Source organism: Rhinopithecus bieti, unplaced genomic scaffold, assembly GCF_001698545.2.
Source record: "Rhinopithecus bieti isolate Rb0 unplaced genomic scaffold, ASM169854v2 scaffold_9824, whole genome shotgun sequence".
NCBI classification, from domain to species: domain Eukaryota; kingdom Metazoa; phylum Chordata; class Mammalia; order Primates; family Cercopithecidae; genus Rhinopithecus; species Rhinopithecus bieti.
Window position 1 is genome coordinate 85,181 of NW_016806132.1, and position 14,959 is coordinate 100,139.

Here is a 14,959-nt window from a genome sequence, read left to right on the forward strand (position 1 = left end):
GAAGCGGCCCGGCCCCACCTCCCCTGCCCGCGGCGCGTGGCAATCACCAGCACATGACGCGGGATGACCAATGAGGAACATGCCCTGTACCGGGGAGTGGCGCTGGGGAGCCCGCCCCGGCCGCACGCCAATCACCAGCACGTGACGCGGGGCGACCAATGAGGAGCACGCCCTGTGCCGAGACGAGGCGCTGGTGAGCCCGCCCCAGCCGCACGCCAATCACGAGCACGTAACAAGGATCGGCCTGTGGGCAGTCCCCGCCCCACTGCCCATCCGCCCGACGCGCCATGTGGGTCCTGCGGGCCGCCGTACGCCCGGTACTGCGGCTCTCCCGCGTGGGCCGCGGCCTCCCGGCTCCGAGGGCTGCCGCGCCGTCCTGTCCCGTGCGCGCGCTCGCCGCTGCCGGCCACAGGGGCCCCGGGAATCTGGAGGGGTTATGGGGCGGAGGGCGGGGTCTGCGGGCGGACGACGGCCGAAGCCGCGCGGAAGACGACGAGGAGGAGCCGGAAGATGCGGACGAGAACGCGGAGGAGGAGCTGCTGCAGGGAGAGCCTCTGCTGCCGGCGGGGACCCAGCGCGTGTGTCTGGTTCACCCTGACGTCAAGTGGGGCCCGGGGAAGCCGCAGATGACGCGAGGTGACCGCGGCGGGGCTTCCAGGAGAAAACGGGAGCTGCCGATCTGGGGCGGGGCTCTGAGGGGAGATTTAGGGGCGGGGCTCTGGTGAGACTCATAGGTGGAGGCGCAGGGGCGTGGCTCTGCAGGGAGGATTTCATAGGCGGAGATTCGGAGGCGGGGCTCGGGAGAATCAAGTGGCGTTTCGGGGGCGGGGCTCGGGAGATTCATAGGTGGAGACGCAGGGCGGGGCTCTGAGGGGAAGATCTCGCCTGGCGACGTAGGGGCGGGGCCTCAGGGGGCGAGGCTCTAAGAAGAGGATCTGATGGGTGGAGATGCAAGGGCGTGGCATTGAGGGGCGGGATTCCTAGGGGACTATCTCCTAGGTGGAAATTCAGGGGCGGGGTTCTGTGGGGAGAATCTCATAGGTGGAGGCAGGGGCGTGGCTCTGCAGGGAGGATTTCATAGGCGGAGATTCGGGGGCGGGGCTCGGGAGAATCATAGGTGGAGATTCCGGGGCGGGGATCGGGAGAATCACAGGAGGAGACGCAGGGCGGGGCTCTGAGGGGAAGATCTCAGGTGGTGACGTAGGGGCGGGGCTTCAGGGGGCGAGGCTCTAAGGAGAGAATCTGATGGGTGGAGACGCAAGGGCGTGGCGTTGAGGGGCGGGGCTCTTAAGGGAGGATCTCCTGGATGGTGATGCCCGGGCCGGGCTCTGAGAGGAGGATCTCATAGTTGGAGGTACATGGGCAAGGTTCGGGGGAGGAGCCCATGGGTGAAAGGGTGGGGCTTATGGGGAAGAGGGGAGGCTGTCATAGGTGGAGGTGCATGGGCGGGGCTTCAGGGGGAGGGGCCTGTGGGGAGGAGCACGTGGGGTGGGAAGGATCTTGTGGGGTGGGGTCGAGCCGGTGGGATGGAGCCCATGGGGTGGAGTGGGGTGGGGTGGTTCTCGCTGATAGGACCCCCGTTTCTCTTGCCCTGGGTTAGAGGTAGGCATGGTGTGTTTGGGGTCAGGGGAGGGAGGGTGTCCAGGGGACCAATCCGTGTGCAGTCCCCCCCGCCAACTCCCCTAGGAGGAAATGCAAATGAGTAAGTCGCTGCATGTGCCAGAGTCTCAAAAACGTTGATTTTTTTCCCTTGGAAGTCCCTGTAGTCGATGAATGGTTTTCCTTTACGGGTGTTTTCCAAAATGGTCAATCCTTGGAACAGGGGAAGCCCCAAAGTGCTCAGAACAGCACGCAGACCTCTTGCCTCTCTCTTCCCAAAACCTGCCCGTGGTTCCTCAGTAATCCCTGAGCACCCCCAGCTCCCCGGTTCCCTGCTGCGCCCTCCAGGAGCCCAAATTCCACGTAAGGCAGGGTCGCCCTCGTGTCCCGCCGTGGCTCCAGCGTCCTTCCCCCGTCAGATTCCTACTTAGAGGACCTACGGGGCATGGAGTCATATCTGGGGACAAACGCCGGCTGGGGGTGCGTTCTCAGGGGCCATTGTCTCAAGGACAGGAGGAGGCCTCCCTGGGCGGGTGTGGATGGGGGCCCCGGGCCTACCCCGAAGGGAAGCATCTCTCACGGTGGTCTTTGTGTCCCCGCAGCGGAGTGGCAGGTGGCGGAGGCCACAGCACTGGTGCACACGCTGGACGGCTGGTCCGTGGTGCAGACAATGGTCGTATCCACCAAATCACCGGACAGGAAGCTCCTCTTCGGCAAAGGAAACTTCCAACACCTGACAGGTGGGTCCGTGCAGACCTGCTCCTTCCCCAAACCTCCTTTCCTGTCCGCTGCTGCCGAGAACAGTCGACCCAGACAGACTGAAAGTCGGGGGTCTCGCTGGGCCAGAGGGGAAACGGCCGCTTGGGGTGCCCAGGTGAGCTGGGAGCACACACCAGTAGGAGTCGGAGGACGCTGAGGCTGCACCTGTGTCGAGACTCACACCCGGCCCTGGAGAGATTTAAACTGGTCAAGGTTAGGTCAGGGCAGTTTTTAGAGTCCAACAAACAGGGTGGGCAGTGGACTGGCTGTAACCCCACCTGCCCCTGCAGCCTCCAGCCAAATCCTCCTTCTAGGTGGCCCCCCGCGCAGTCTCTAAGGCTGGGGTCCTGCACGGGATCCTTGCGCTTCCCAGGTTTTTGACCATCCGGCTTACAGTGCAGAGTGGGGAAGACGCTACTCACTTGCCGAGGTGGGGGGTCGCCTTCCCTGGGTCTCTTGCCAAGATGGGGGTCCGCTTCCCTGCCTGACTCAGATGCATGTCATCCCGGCCGGGATGTGTTCACACGTCTCTGTGTGTGTCGCACCAGAATGTGTTCACCATCCGTGTGTCCACACTGGGATGTGTCCACTGTGCATGTGTCTGTGTGTGTCCCTGTTGGGATGTGTTTACTGTGTGTGTATGTGTGTCCTGGCCGGGATGTGTTTACTGTGCGTGTGTCTATGTGTGTGTCTGTGTGTGTGTCAGTGTCTGTCCTGGTTGAGATGTGTTTACTGTGTGTGTGTCTTTGTGTGTGTGTCTCTGTGTGTGTGTCTCTGTGTGTGTGTGTCTCTGCATGTGTGTCTGTGTTCCTCTTGGGATGTGTTTACTGTGTGTTTTTGTGTGTGTGTCTCTGTGTCTGTCCCTGTTGGGATGTGTTTACTGTGTGTCTGTGTGTGTGTGTCTGTTTATCTGTGTGTCTGTGCACGTGTCTGTCCCTGTTGGGATGTGTTTACCATGTGTCTGTGTGTGTGTCTCTGTGTGTGTGTTTATCTGTGTGTCTGTGCATGTCAGTGTCTGTCCCTGTTGGGATGTGTTTACTGTGTGTGGATGTGTGTGTGTCCTGGCCGGGATGTGTCTACTGTGTGGGTGTGTCCCTGCCGGGATGTCTTCACCGTCTGCATGTGTATGTGTGTAAGGCACACACCCCGAGACACACCCTCTCCCACACCGACTTCCTGGATCCTGGGTCTCGTGCTCAGGAAGTCGGGGATGCCTGTGACCTGGGCACTCCAAAGGACATCGTGGGCTCATCCTGCAGTCCAGGGACCTGGACGGCCAGCCTCTGACGGGACCCCCTCTTTCTGGTAGAAAAGATCCGAGGGTCTCCAGACATCACGTGCATCTTCCTGAACGTGGAGAGGATGGCAGCCCCGACCAAGGTACCACAGAACGTGGCTTGCTGTGTTTGTCCCCGTATTCCCCGTGATGAAAGAGTGGACGTCACCGTGTCCCGCCAGGCGGGGGACAGATGAGGACACGGTGGGGTTAAGGCATGACAGACGTCCTCCTTCCTCTCGGGTTGGCCACCAGCGCCTGGCCTTCCCCTGTGGCTTCTCAGTTGCTCTCTCTCCTTTTGTAGAAAGAACTGGAAGCCGCCTGGGGCGTGGAGGTGTTTGACCGCTTCACAGTTGTCCTGCACATTTTCCGCTGCAACGCCCGCACGAAGGAGGCCCGGCTTCAGGTGGCCCTGGCGGAGATCCCGCTGCACAGGTATCGTGACAGGGTATGCGGGCCCCTCCGTTCTGTACTCACTTGTAGGTCGTTCTGGGGGTACGTGAGGAAGAAATGCATCATGGGGGGCCGGGCGTGGTGGCTCATGCCTGTCATCCCAGCACTTTGGGAGGCCGAGACGGGCGGATCACGAGGTCAGGAGATCAAGACCATCCTGGCTAACACGGTGAAACTCCCTCTCTATTAAAAATACAAAAAATGAGCTGGGCGTGGTGGCGGGCGCCTGTAGTCTCAGCTACTCGGGAGGCTGAGGCAGGAGAATGGCGGGAACCCGGGGAGGTGGAGGTTGCAGTGAGCCGAGATCGCGCCACTGCACTCCAGCCTGGACGACAGAGCGAGACTCCGTCTCAAAAAAAAAAAAAAGAAAAAAAGAAAATACAAAAAATTAGCCGGGCGAGGTGGCGGCGCCTGTAGTCCCAGCTACTCGGGAGGGTGAGGCAGGAGAATGGCGTGAACCGGGGAGGCAGAGGTTGTAGTGAGCCGAGATCGCGCCACTGCACTCCAGCCTGGGTGACAAAGCAAGACTCCGTCTCAAAAAAAAAGTGGGCCGGGCGCGGTGGCTCAAGCCTGTTATCCCAGCACTTTGGGAGGCCGAGACGGGTGGATCACGAGGTCAGGAGATCGAGACCATCCTGGCTAACACAGTGAAACCCCGTATCTACTAAAAAAATATATAAAAAACTAGCCGGGCGTGGTGGTGGGCGCCTGTAGTCCCAGCTACTCGGGAGGGTGAGGCAGGAGAATGGCGTAAACCCGGGAGGCGGAGCTTGCAGTGAGCTGAGAGCACGCCGCTGCACTCCAGCCTGGGCGACAGAGCGAGACTCCGTCTCAAAAAAATAAATAAATAAAAAGAAAGAAAAGTGCTGTGGGGTCACTGTCTTCAAGGCCTGATGGGCTCCTTTTCCCCGACCGCCGCCACCCCCGCCCAGCTCCCCGTGAGGTAGGTCCCCTCGGCCTGGGACATATGTTACTCACAGTATCTGAGCTACATGCAGAGCGGGGTCCCCAGCACCAGCTCCTCCCTTCCGCCCGGAGGCCCCAGCTCAGTGCCCCCTTCACCTTGGCCTCGACCCCTGCTGGGAGGGAGACAGCGTCCACAGAGAGCGAGGCACTCTCCTTCCCACGCCAGGTCGAACCTGAAACAGGACGTTGCCCACCTGCACCGGGGACCCGGCTCGCGCTACATCATGGGGTCAGGTAACTCGGGCCGCGTCCCAGGGCGTCCTGGGAATGGGGGCATCCGCGGCAGCCACCCTCAGCCCTGGAAGATGCTGACAGGGTGGGGGCCGGCTGGGGTCTCGTCTCCTGGTAGCATTTGAGGAGATAGGAGATGATGGTGGTTCTTTGAGGTTTTGGCCCAAACAGGGAGTCACAAACCGGGGATTTAAACAGCAGAAATTTATGCTCTCCCATCCTGGAGACCAAAAGTCTGAGATCTAAGGTGAGGACAGGGCTGCACTCCCTCCAGAGGCTCCTTCCGCCTCTCCCAGCTCCTGGGGGCTCCCGGCGTCTCTGGGCTTGTGGCCGCATCACTCTAGTCTCTGCCTCCGTCTCCACGTGGCCTCCTCCTCTGTCTGTGTCTCCTCTTCTGTCTCTTACAAGGACACCTGTGGTTGCATTTATGGCCCACCCTACTCCAGGATCATCTCATTTCTAGATCCTTCACTTAGGACCAACACCCTATTTCCAAATAAGGTCCCATTCACCGGGAATTAGAATGTGGACAGAGCTTTTGGGAGGACCACAGTTCCGTCCACTACAATTGTACCCAGTGGGGAGGCTCCTTCCTGCCTCTCCCAGCTCCTGGGGGCTCCCGGCATCCCTGGGCTTGTGGCCGCATCACTCCAGTCTCTGCCTCTGTCTCCACGTGGCCTCCTCCTCTGTGTCTGTGTCTCCTCTTCTGTCTCTTAGGACACCTTTCATTGCATTTATGACCTGCCGTAATCCAGGATCGTCTCATCTCTAGATCCTTCATTTGGGACCAACATCCTATTTCCAAATAAGGTCCCATTCACCGGTTCTGGGAATTAGGATGTGGACAGAGCTTTTGGGACAACCACAGTTCCATCCACTACAATTGTACCCAGTTCCCTCCGGAGGCGCTAGGGGAATCTCCTTCCTGCCTCTCCCAGCTCCTGGGGGCTCCCGGCATCCCTGGGCTTGTGGCCGCATCACTCCAGTCTCTCCCTCTTAGAAGGACACAGGTCATTGCCTTAGGGCCCACCCTAACCTAGGATGGTATCTTGAGATCCCACAAAGAGCATATTTCCAAATCAGGTCCCATTCCCAGGTTCTGGGACTTCGGATGTGGAAGGGGCGTCCCTGAGCCCCGCTCCCAGTGACGTCCCAGGCCAGGCCCCGGTCGGAGGCCTCCGTAGTGCTCAGGCCTTTCCTTTCTCCCCGAGTCACGGGAAGCCCTCGTCGACCTCACAGGGTGGACGCCCGGAGGCGAGATCCCGTCCGCCGAGCACAGCCCTTTCTCATGGAACGGGGCAGCGTTGGGGCCGCTGCTGGGGAAGGCAGGCGGGCCCCCAGACGCCGGAGCAGGAGCAGGCCCCGGGCCCTCGCGGACCCTTGGTGGCACCCCCCGCTCTTGCGTGGCTCACCGCCTCCCCGTCTTGGCTGCTTTTAGGAGAGTCCTTCATGCAGGTGCAGCAGCGTCTCCTGAGAGAGAAGGAAGCCAAGATTCGGAAGGCCCTGGACAGGCTTCGTAAGAAGAGGCACCTCCTCCGGCAGCAGCGGATGAGGCGGGAGTTCCCCGTGGTCTCCGTGGTGGGGTACACCAACTGCGGTGAGCCCTGCAGGGAGGACTGGCCCAGGGAAGGGGTTCCCCTAGTGTCCGTGTGCGGTGCACCAGCTGCGGCGAGAACTTGCCCAGGAGAGGGGCTCCCCGTGGTCTCTCTGGTGGGTATACCAGGGCCATGGTGAGGACACCGTCTACCCCGTCCTCCTATCTAGAGCTTTACCACCCCATCTACACCACAGGCTTCCCTCCGTCTACACCATCCTCCTGTCTACACAGTCACTACTGCCCCGTCTGTACCACCACTCGTCTACACAGTCCACCCATCTACACCACAGCATCCCCTTCGTCTACACCGTCTTCCTGTCTACACCATCACCTCCCTTCTGTCTACACCGTCCTCCTGTCTACACCATCACCTCCCATCTGTCTACACCATTTTCCTGTCTACACCATCACCACTGTCCCGTCTATACCACCACCCATCTACACCATCCACCCGTCTACACCACAGTGTCCCCTTCATCTACACTGTCCTTCTGTCTGCACCATCACCTCCCCTCTGTCTACACCGTCCTCCCGTTTACACCATCACCACTGCTCCGGCTATACCACCACCCCGTCTACACAATCCACCCGTCTACACCACTGCATTCCCTTCATCTACACTGTCCTCCTGTCTACACCATCACCTCCCCTCTGTCTACACCGTCCTCCTGTCTGCACCATCACCCCTGCCCCATCTGTACCGCCATCCCGTCTACACAATCCACCCGTCTACACCACAGCGTCCCTTCGTCTACACCTTCCTCCTGTCTATACCATCACCCACTGCCCATCTATCCACCACGTCTACACAGTCCACCCGTTACACCCACAACAGTTCCCTCCGTCTACACCATCCTCCTGTCTACACCATCACCCCTGCCCCATCTATTAACCACCATCCGTCTACACAATCCACCCGTCTACACCGAAACATTCCCTCCGTCTGCACCATCCTCTGTCTACACATCACCCCTGCCCATCTATCCACCGTGCCTTCTACACAATCCACCCGTCTATCACCACAGTGTTCCCTTCGTCTACACTGTCTCCATTACACATACCACTGCCCCGTCTATACCACCACCCCATGTACACAGTCCACCTGTCTACACCATCACCTCCCTTCCGTCTCACCATCCTCCCAGCCACAGCAGCACCACCACCCCCTCTCTACCATCCCACCATCTACGCCATTGCCAGATCGACACAGACGATCCCACTCCCATCCACGCCTTCACACACTGTCTGCACCACCAGCTCCGTGTCACACTGCGGCCCTGCTGCAATGGCCCGAGAGCAGCGACGTGGCTTCGCCCACGCGTTCGTATCGGTGCCCGAGGGGCTCGGGGACCGTGCAGCCCGGGGTGCGGCCACCAAAGAGGGTGTCGTGGTCTCCATTCGGAGGGCCCGGGTGCCACACCAGGAGTTGGGACACGAGGGTCTCTGCGGCGCCCTGACCTCCACGCCCTCCTAGGAAAGACCACGCTGATCAAGGCGCTGACGGGCGATGCCGCCATCCAGCCGCGGGACCAGCTGTTTGCCACGCTGGACGTCACGGCCCACGCGGGCGCGCTGCCCTCACGCATGACCGTCCTGTATGTGGACACCATCGGCTTCCTCTCCCAGCTGCCGCACGGCCTCATCGAGTCCTTCTCCGCCACCCTGGAAGACGTGGCCCACTCGGTGAGTGCGGGAACACCAGGGGCCGGGCGCTCAGACACCCACACAGCCATAGGCCGGGCACTAGGACACCCAGTCAGCCAGGGGCCGGGCGCTGGGACACTCACACAGCTACAGGCCGGGTGCTCGGACACCCACTCGGCCTAGGGTCCGGGCGCCAGATACCTACACAGCAAAGGGCTGGGCGCTCGGAAACACACACAGCCAGGGGCTGGGCGCTCGGACACCCACACAGCTACAGGCCAGGTGCTCGGACACCCAGTCAGCCAGGGGCTGGGCGCTCGGACACCCACTTGGTCCAGGAGCTGGACTCTTGGACACCCACTTGGCCTGGGGGTTGGGCGCTCAGACACCCACACAGCGAAGGGGTGGGTGTTCAGAAACACACACAGCCAGGGGCCGGGTGCTAGGACACCCACTCAGCCCAGGGGCCGGGCGCTCAGACACCCACACAGCGAAGGGCTGGGCGTTCAGAAACACACAGCCAGGGACCCGGCGCTCGGACACCCACAGAACTCGGGACCAGAACAACACCTGCCTCCTGGGGCTCAGACTGAGTGTCCCCCAAGCCTGCCATGCCCCGGGGCAGAGGCTGAGCGGTTGCTCCAGCCTCACCAACACTCAGGGCCGTGTTCTTGCCGCCGTGAGCCCGTGTAGAAACAGGAAGCCTCATCCCCCTGGGCTGAAGCGATCCCCCACCTCAGCCTCCTGAGTAGCTGAGACCACAGGCACGCACAACTGGGCCTGGCTCATTTTTGTGCTTCGTGTAGAAACCGTCTTGCTCTCTTGCCCAGGCTGGTCTCCAACTTCTTGCCTCAAGACACCTCCCAAAGTGCTGGGGTTGCAGGAAAAATATTATTTGTCTTAAGTGCCTCCAAACCACCAGAAAGGAGACGTGGATACTCCAGCCGTATACGTGGTAGAAGTAGACACGGCTGTTTTCTTCCCTGTGATTTTCATATTTTGTATCAGGAACCTGCCCGTAAGAGATTTGAAATGCGAGAAAAAGCATCCTTTAAAGACGAAAGATCTGACAGGGGGATGAAGCTGCCCAAAGCTCTGGAGACCCACCGGGTGGGCGGGTGGTGGTGTCGTCACACACGGCACCCCCTCGTGCGTGGGTCTGGGGGTGCAGAGCTGCTGCCTGCGGCGTGGAAGGCTGGTCCTGGGGTGTCCAAGCGGCCTGCACACAGGGGTACCTCCCACTCCCAGCCTGTCGTTGGGAGCTCGTGCCAGCCTCTCTTCCGGGCCGGTCTGCAAGCTTGGGGTCAGACACCAGGAGCTTCGCAGCTCTGACCGCACGGCCCGGCCCGCAGGATCTCATCATGCACGTGAGGGACGTCAGCCACCCCGAGGCGGAGCTCCAGAAACGCAGCGTTCTGTCCACACTGCACAGCCTGCAGCTGCCCGCCCGGCTCCTGGACTCCATGGTGGAGGTTCACAACAAGGTGGACCTCGTGCCCGGGTGAGTGCGGCCCTGGTGCCTGCAAGCGTCTCCTTCCCCTGCATGCACTGGAGCCGGGTGGTGCGATGCCCCATCTCCTATGAACCGCAGCGGTGGCAGCCGAGATACAGGGAGTGGCCCCAGGCTGTACCCCGTGGGCAGCGCATTCCTGGGCAGGACCCTGATTTCGTCCAGCTGCCCTGAGGCTGAGCAGGGCCTGTGGCATCCCCACCTTGGCAGGTACAGCCCCACAGAACCGAACGCCGTGCCCGTGTCTGCCCTGCTGGGCCACGGGCTCCGGGAGCTGAAGGCTGAGCTCAATGCGGCCGTTTTGAAGGCGACTGGGAGACAGATCCTCACTCTCCGCGTGAGGCTCGCCGGGGCCCAGCTCAGGTGAGCGGCCAGCCGGGGCAGGAGACGGGATGGTGCTGTGGATGTCTGTCTCTGCCTCTGAGATGGGCTTTTGGTGGGTACAAAAAGAGCTGTGGGGTCCCCCGAGAGCTTTAGGCTGTCCAGACGCGATGAACGGGTTTGCATCAAATGGATGTGTGTGACTGCATACAACAGGTGCCTAACCGGTGCTGACAGGCGAGGGATGTAGGTCTCCCTGCCGATAAGCAAGCAAGCTCCAGCTGGATGCAGTGGCACAGGCCTGTAACCCCAAGACTTTGGGAGGCCAAGGCGGGAGGATTGCTTGGGCTGAGGAGTTTGAGGCCAGCCTGGGCAGCACGGTGAGATCCCATCTCTACAGAGAATAAACAATTACGCCAGGCGCGGTGGCTCACACCTGTAAAATCCCAACACTTCGGGAGGCTGACGCTGACGCAGGCTGACGCTGATGCAGGTTGACCACCTGAGGTCAGGAGTTCAAGAAACCAGCCTGGCCCACTATGTGAAACCCTGTTTCCACTAAAAATACAAAAATTAGCCAGGCCTGGTGGTGGGCACCTTTCATCCCAGCTGCTCAGGAGGCTGAGGCAGGAGAGTTGCTGGAACCCAGAAGGCCAAGGTTGCAGTGAGCTGAGACTGCATCACTGCCCTGCAGCCTGGGCGACAGACGGAGACTCCGTCTCAAAAAAAAAATAGCAGCTGATGGAGGCACACACCTGTCGTCCCACCTACTTGGGAGGCTGAGGTGGGAGGATGGCTTGAGCCCAGGAGGTTGAGACTGCAGTGAGCCATGATCGCACCACTGCACTCCAGCCTGGACTACAGTTGAGACCCTATCTTAAAAAAAAAAAAAAAAAAAAAAAAACAAGCACAGTGGCTCATACCTGTCATCCCAGCACTTTGGGAGGCTGAGGCGGGCGGATCACGAGGTCAGGAGATCGAGACCATCCTGGCTAACACGATGAAACCCCGTCTCTACTAAAAATACAAAAAATGAGCCAGGCGAGGTGGCAGCACCTGTAGTCCCAGCTACTCGGGAGGCTGAGGCGGGAGAATGGCGTGAACCTGGGAGGCGGAGGTTGCAGTGAGCCGAGATTGCGCTGCTGCACTCCAGCCTGGGCGACACAGCGAGACTCTGTCTCACAAAGAAAAAAAAAGGGAAACAGAACGATCTGATGAATGAATAGTTTGGGCTAAGCTCTTTTTAGCATCATTATTTACTGTGAAACTAAGCAAATACTTACGGGTTCTGCTTGTTTCTGTACAACGCGCGTCTGTCCGCAGCTGGCTGTATAAGGAGGCCACAGTTCAGGACGTGGACGTGATCCCTGAGGACGGGGCGGCCGACGTGACGGTCATCATCAGCGACTCGGCCTATGGCAAATTCCGGAAGCTCTTTCCAGGATGAACGGACCCCCGTGGAGGCCTGGGGAGCTGTGGCGTTGCTGTTGTGTGTCGGGTGCAGCCGGGTGCCCCGTCTGGCTCTGGGCCCACCTTGTTGCCAGACATTTGCTGGGATGAACGCGCGGGCTGGTGTCACGGCCACGGCTGCCCCAAAGCAGGTCTCGCCCGAGCGTCCACTCCACACGATTCCAGCGGGCCCTCGGTGCCTGCCACAAACTGGCTCCCCTCAGAATGTTTCCATAGCAGGACATTAAATCTTTGTTTTGACTTCCGTGAGCGGCGTTTCCAGTTCCTCCTGCACCTGCCATGAGCCGTGGCCCTGGTGGGCACCGAATGGCCCCTCCACCCGGCTGTGTTCACACACGGTCTCGTGTCCCATGGTGACGTCGGGGCAATGACTGAAAATCAGGTTTCCCGGCAGCACAGAGAACCGTTCCACAAAAGTATAAGGGAAAGAAAACAGTTTTATTAAAGAAGAAACTTCATACCAGGACGTGTGTCACAGATCATCCGCTAAGAGATGCAGAGATTTCACCTGCGTGTGGCCAGGCCGTCCAGCCGTTACACGTACATTCGCCGTCTCCAACAGGAAAACAAAACGCCTAGTGTGTTTTGTTTTGAGACAGCCTCGCTCTGTCGCCCAGGCTGGAGTGCAGTGGCGCGATCTTGGCTCACTACAGCCTCTGCCTCCCGGGTTCAAGCGATTCTCCTGCCTCAGCCTCCCGAGTAGCTGGGATTACAGGCACCTGCCTCCACGCCCGGCTAGTTTTTGTATTTTTAGTAGAGATGGGGTTTCACCATGTTGGTCAGGCTGGTCTTGAACTCTTGACCTTGTGATCCACCCGCCTCGGCCTCCCAGAGTGCTGGAATTACAGGCATGAGCCACCGCGCCCGGCCTGAATTAATATTTTTTTTTTGGAGACAAGAGTCTTGGACTGTCGCCCAGGCTGGAGTGCAGTGGTGCGATCTCAGCTCACTGCAACCTCCGCCTCCTGAGTTCCAATGATTCTCCTGCCTCAGCCTCCTGAGTAGCTGGGATTACAGGTGCACGTCACCATACCTAGCTAATTTTTTGTTTTTAGTAGAGACAGGATTTCACCATGTTGGGCAGGCTGGTCTTGAACTCCTGACCTTGTGATTTGCCCGCCTCGGCCTCCCAAAGTGCTGGGATTACAGGCGTGAGCCACCTTGCCCGGCCACCATACTCAGCCTCACAACTTGATTTTTTAAAACCTCTGACCTGAAAAAGGTGCCCAATGAATTAACTTTTCCTTTTTTTTTTTTTTTGGTTTTGACTTGGAGTCTCGGACTGTCACCCAGGCTGGAGTGCAGTGGCACGATCTCAGCTCACCGCAACCTTTGCCTCCCAGGTTCTAGCGATTCTCCTGCCTCAGCCTCCTGAGTAGCTGTGACTACAGACACCTGCCTCCATGCCTGGCTAATTTTTGTATTTTAGTAGAGATGGGGTTTCACCCTGTTGGCCAGGCTGGTCTCGAACTCCTGACCTTGTAATCCGCCCGCCTCGGCCTCCCACAGTGCTGGGATAACAGGCGTGAGCCACCACATCCGGCCTGAATGAACATTTTCTTAAGACGCCTCCCGCCTGCCATCCTGAAAGCTGCCAAATCTGTCTTGGCTGCACTGATGGTGACTAAAGTCATACAAAAATTTGACTTTGTCTTCCTTGATTTAAACGATCTGTATGAATTTGGGGATTGTATGGAAACGCTCCCGACAGACCCCAGGGTTTCCCGATGGGGATTCGGGGCCGGTGGAAGTCAGAGAGGTTCCCTGCAACTTCTGCATGTCCGCAGGCCCTTCCCGAGCCCTGATCCAGCAGAGTCGTGGGGCTGAGGCCGCCGCTGCGTGCGCCCCAGGAGTGCGTCTTTCTGGATCTGGGGCACCTTCATTTCACCATTTCCCCGTGGCAACCGGGTACCAAAAGCAGAAGCGGGTTTTTGGAAAATGAGTCATTAGGTCCCAAAGAGAACCTATTCCAGCATGGACTGGATAACCCTCTTGAGGACCATCCTGAGAAATTCTGACGTCTGCTGTTACAGCGTGAAATAAACAGGAGACCTCCTCGGGAAAGGGAAAGAAAAATGGTGGCTGGTGTCCACCGTGGCTGAGAACTTGAACCAGCAGCTCCAACGAGCGACATGTAAAAAATGACGTATAGGCCAGGCGCAGTGGCTCACGCCCGTCATCCCACCAACTCTGGGAGGCCAAGGCGGGCAGATCACTTGAGGCCAGGAGTTCAAGACCAGCCTGGCCAACATGGTAAAACCCTGTCTCTACTAAAAATACAAAAAAATTAGCTAGGTGTGGCAGCGCACGCCTGTAGTCCCAGCTACTTGGGAGGCTGAGGCAGAAAAATTGCTGGAAGCCAGGAGGTGGAGGTTGAAGTGAGCCGGGATTGCACGACTGCACTGCACAATGTGTAACAAGGGTGAAACTCCGTCTCAAAAAATAAATACAAATACAAAATTAATCAGGCACGGTGGCACATGCCTGTCATCTCAGCTACTTGGGAGGCTGAAGCAGGAGAATCACTTGAACCCTGGAGGCAGAAGTTGCAGTGAGCTGAGATTGTGCCATTGCACTCCAGCCTGAATGACAAGAGAGAAACTCCATCTCAAAAAACAAAAGTATTTCCAGGATCGGTGTCTGAAACTAGGAGCCTTCAGGCTTCAGAGGCAGAAAGAAGCCTGCGCTGAAACCAGCGAGTCTCTCACAACGGAGTCGGGGCGCCTTCGGTGGGGAGGTTCTCTCCCTTGTACCCACAGGACTTTACTTCGCGGAGGTGACTGGGGCTAGCACAGAGAGACCATGGAAAGAAGAAATTACTCCTGACCCTTCCTGAGAGAAGAGGCCGCCATGCCACGCAGGGCACAAGGGGATGCCTGGGTTTGGGTTGGGAGGCAGGAATGAATGAGGGAACAGCCCGGGCCACAGCCTTTAAGGGGCTTCCACAGAATGGGGCAGCAGGGTTGCGGAACGGCTCAGGGTTGACAACTTTTGAACACTTCTGCTGGACCCTGGGCTGTGGGGCAGGCTCTACTGGGCTGGGACCCAGCCAGGAATGATTTAGGGCGGGAAATACTGGCTTGAGGCCGGGCGCAGTGGCTCATGTCTGTAATCCCAGCATTTTGGGAAGCCA

The 14,959-nt window shown here is 59.0% G+C and overlaps 1 protein-coding gene across 1 annotated transcript; it reads left to right on the forward strand.

The window, feature by feature from the left end:
- Positions 1 to 208: 208 nt before the first annotated feature.
- GTPBP6 (GTP binding protein 6) lies at positions 209 to 12,439 on the forward strand. Its single transcript, XM_017874819.1, has 10 exons — positions 209 to 636; positions 2,202 to 2,339; positions 3,668 to 3,738; positions 3,939 to 4,069; positions 5,220 to 5,287; positions 6,723 to 6,881; positions 8,356 to 8,564; positions 9,878 to 10,026; positions 10,246 to 10,398; positions 11,680 to 12,439. Exons 1-10 carry the CDS (start codon positions 288 to 290, stop codon positions 11,801 to 11,803), a joined length of 1,551 nt encoding a protein of 516 aa, XP_017730308.1. The 5' UTR covers positions 209 to 287; the 3' UTR covers positions 11,804 to 12,439.
- The last annotated feature ends 2,520 nt before the right edge of the window (positions 12,440 to 14,959 follow it).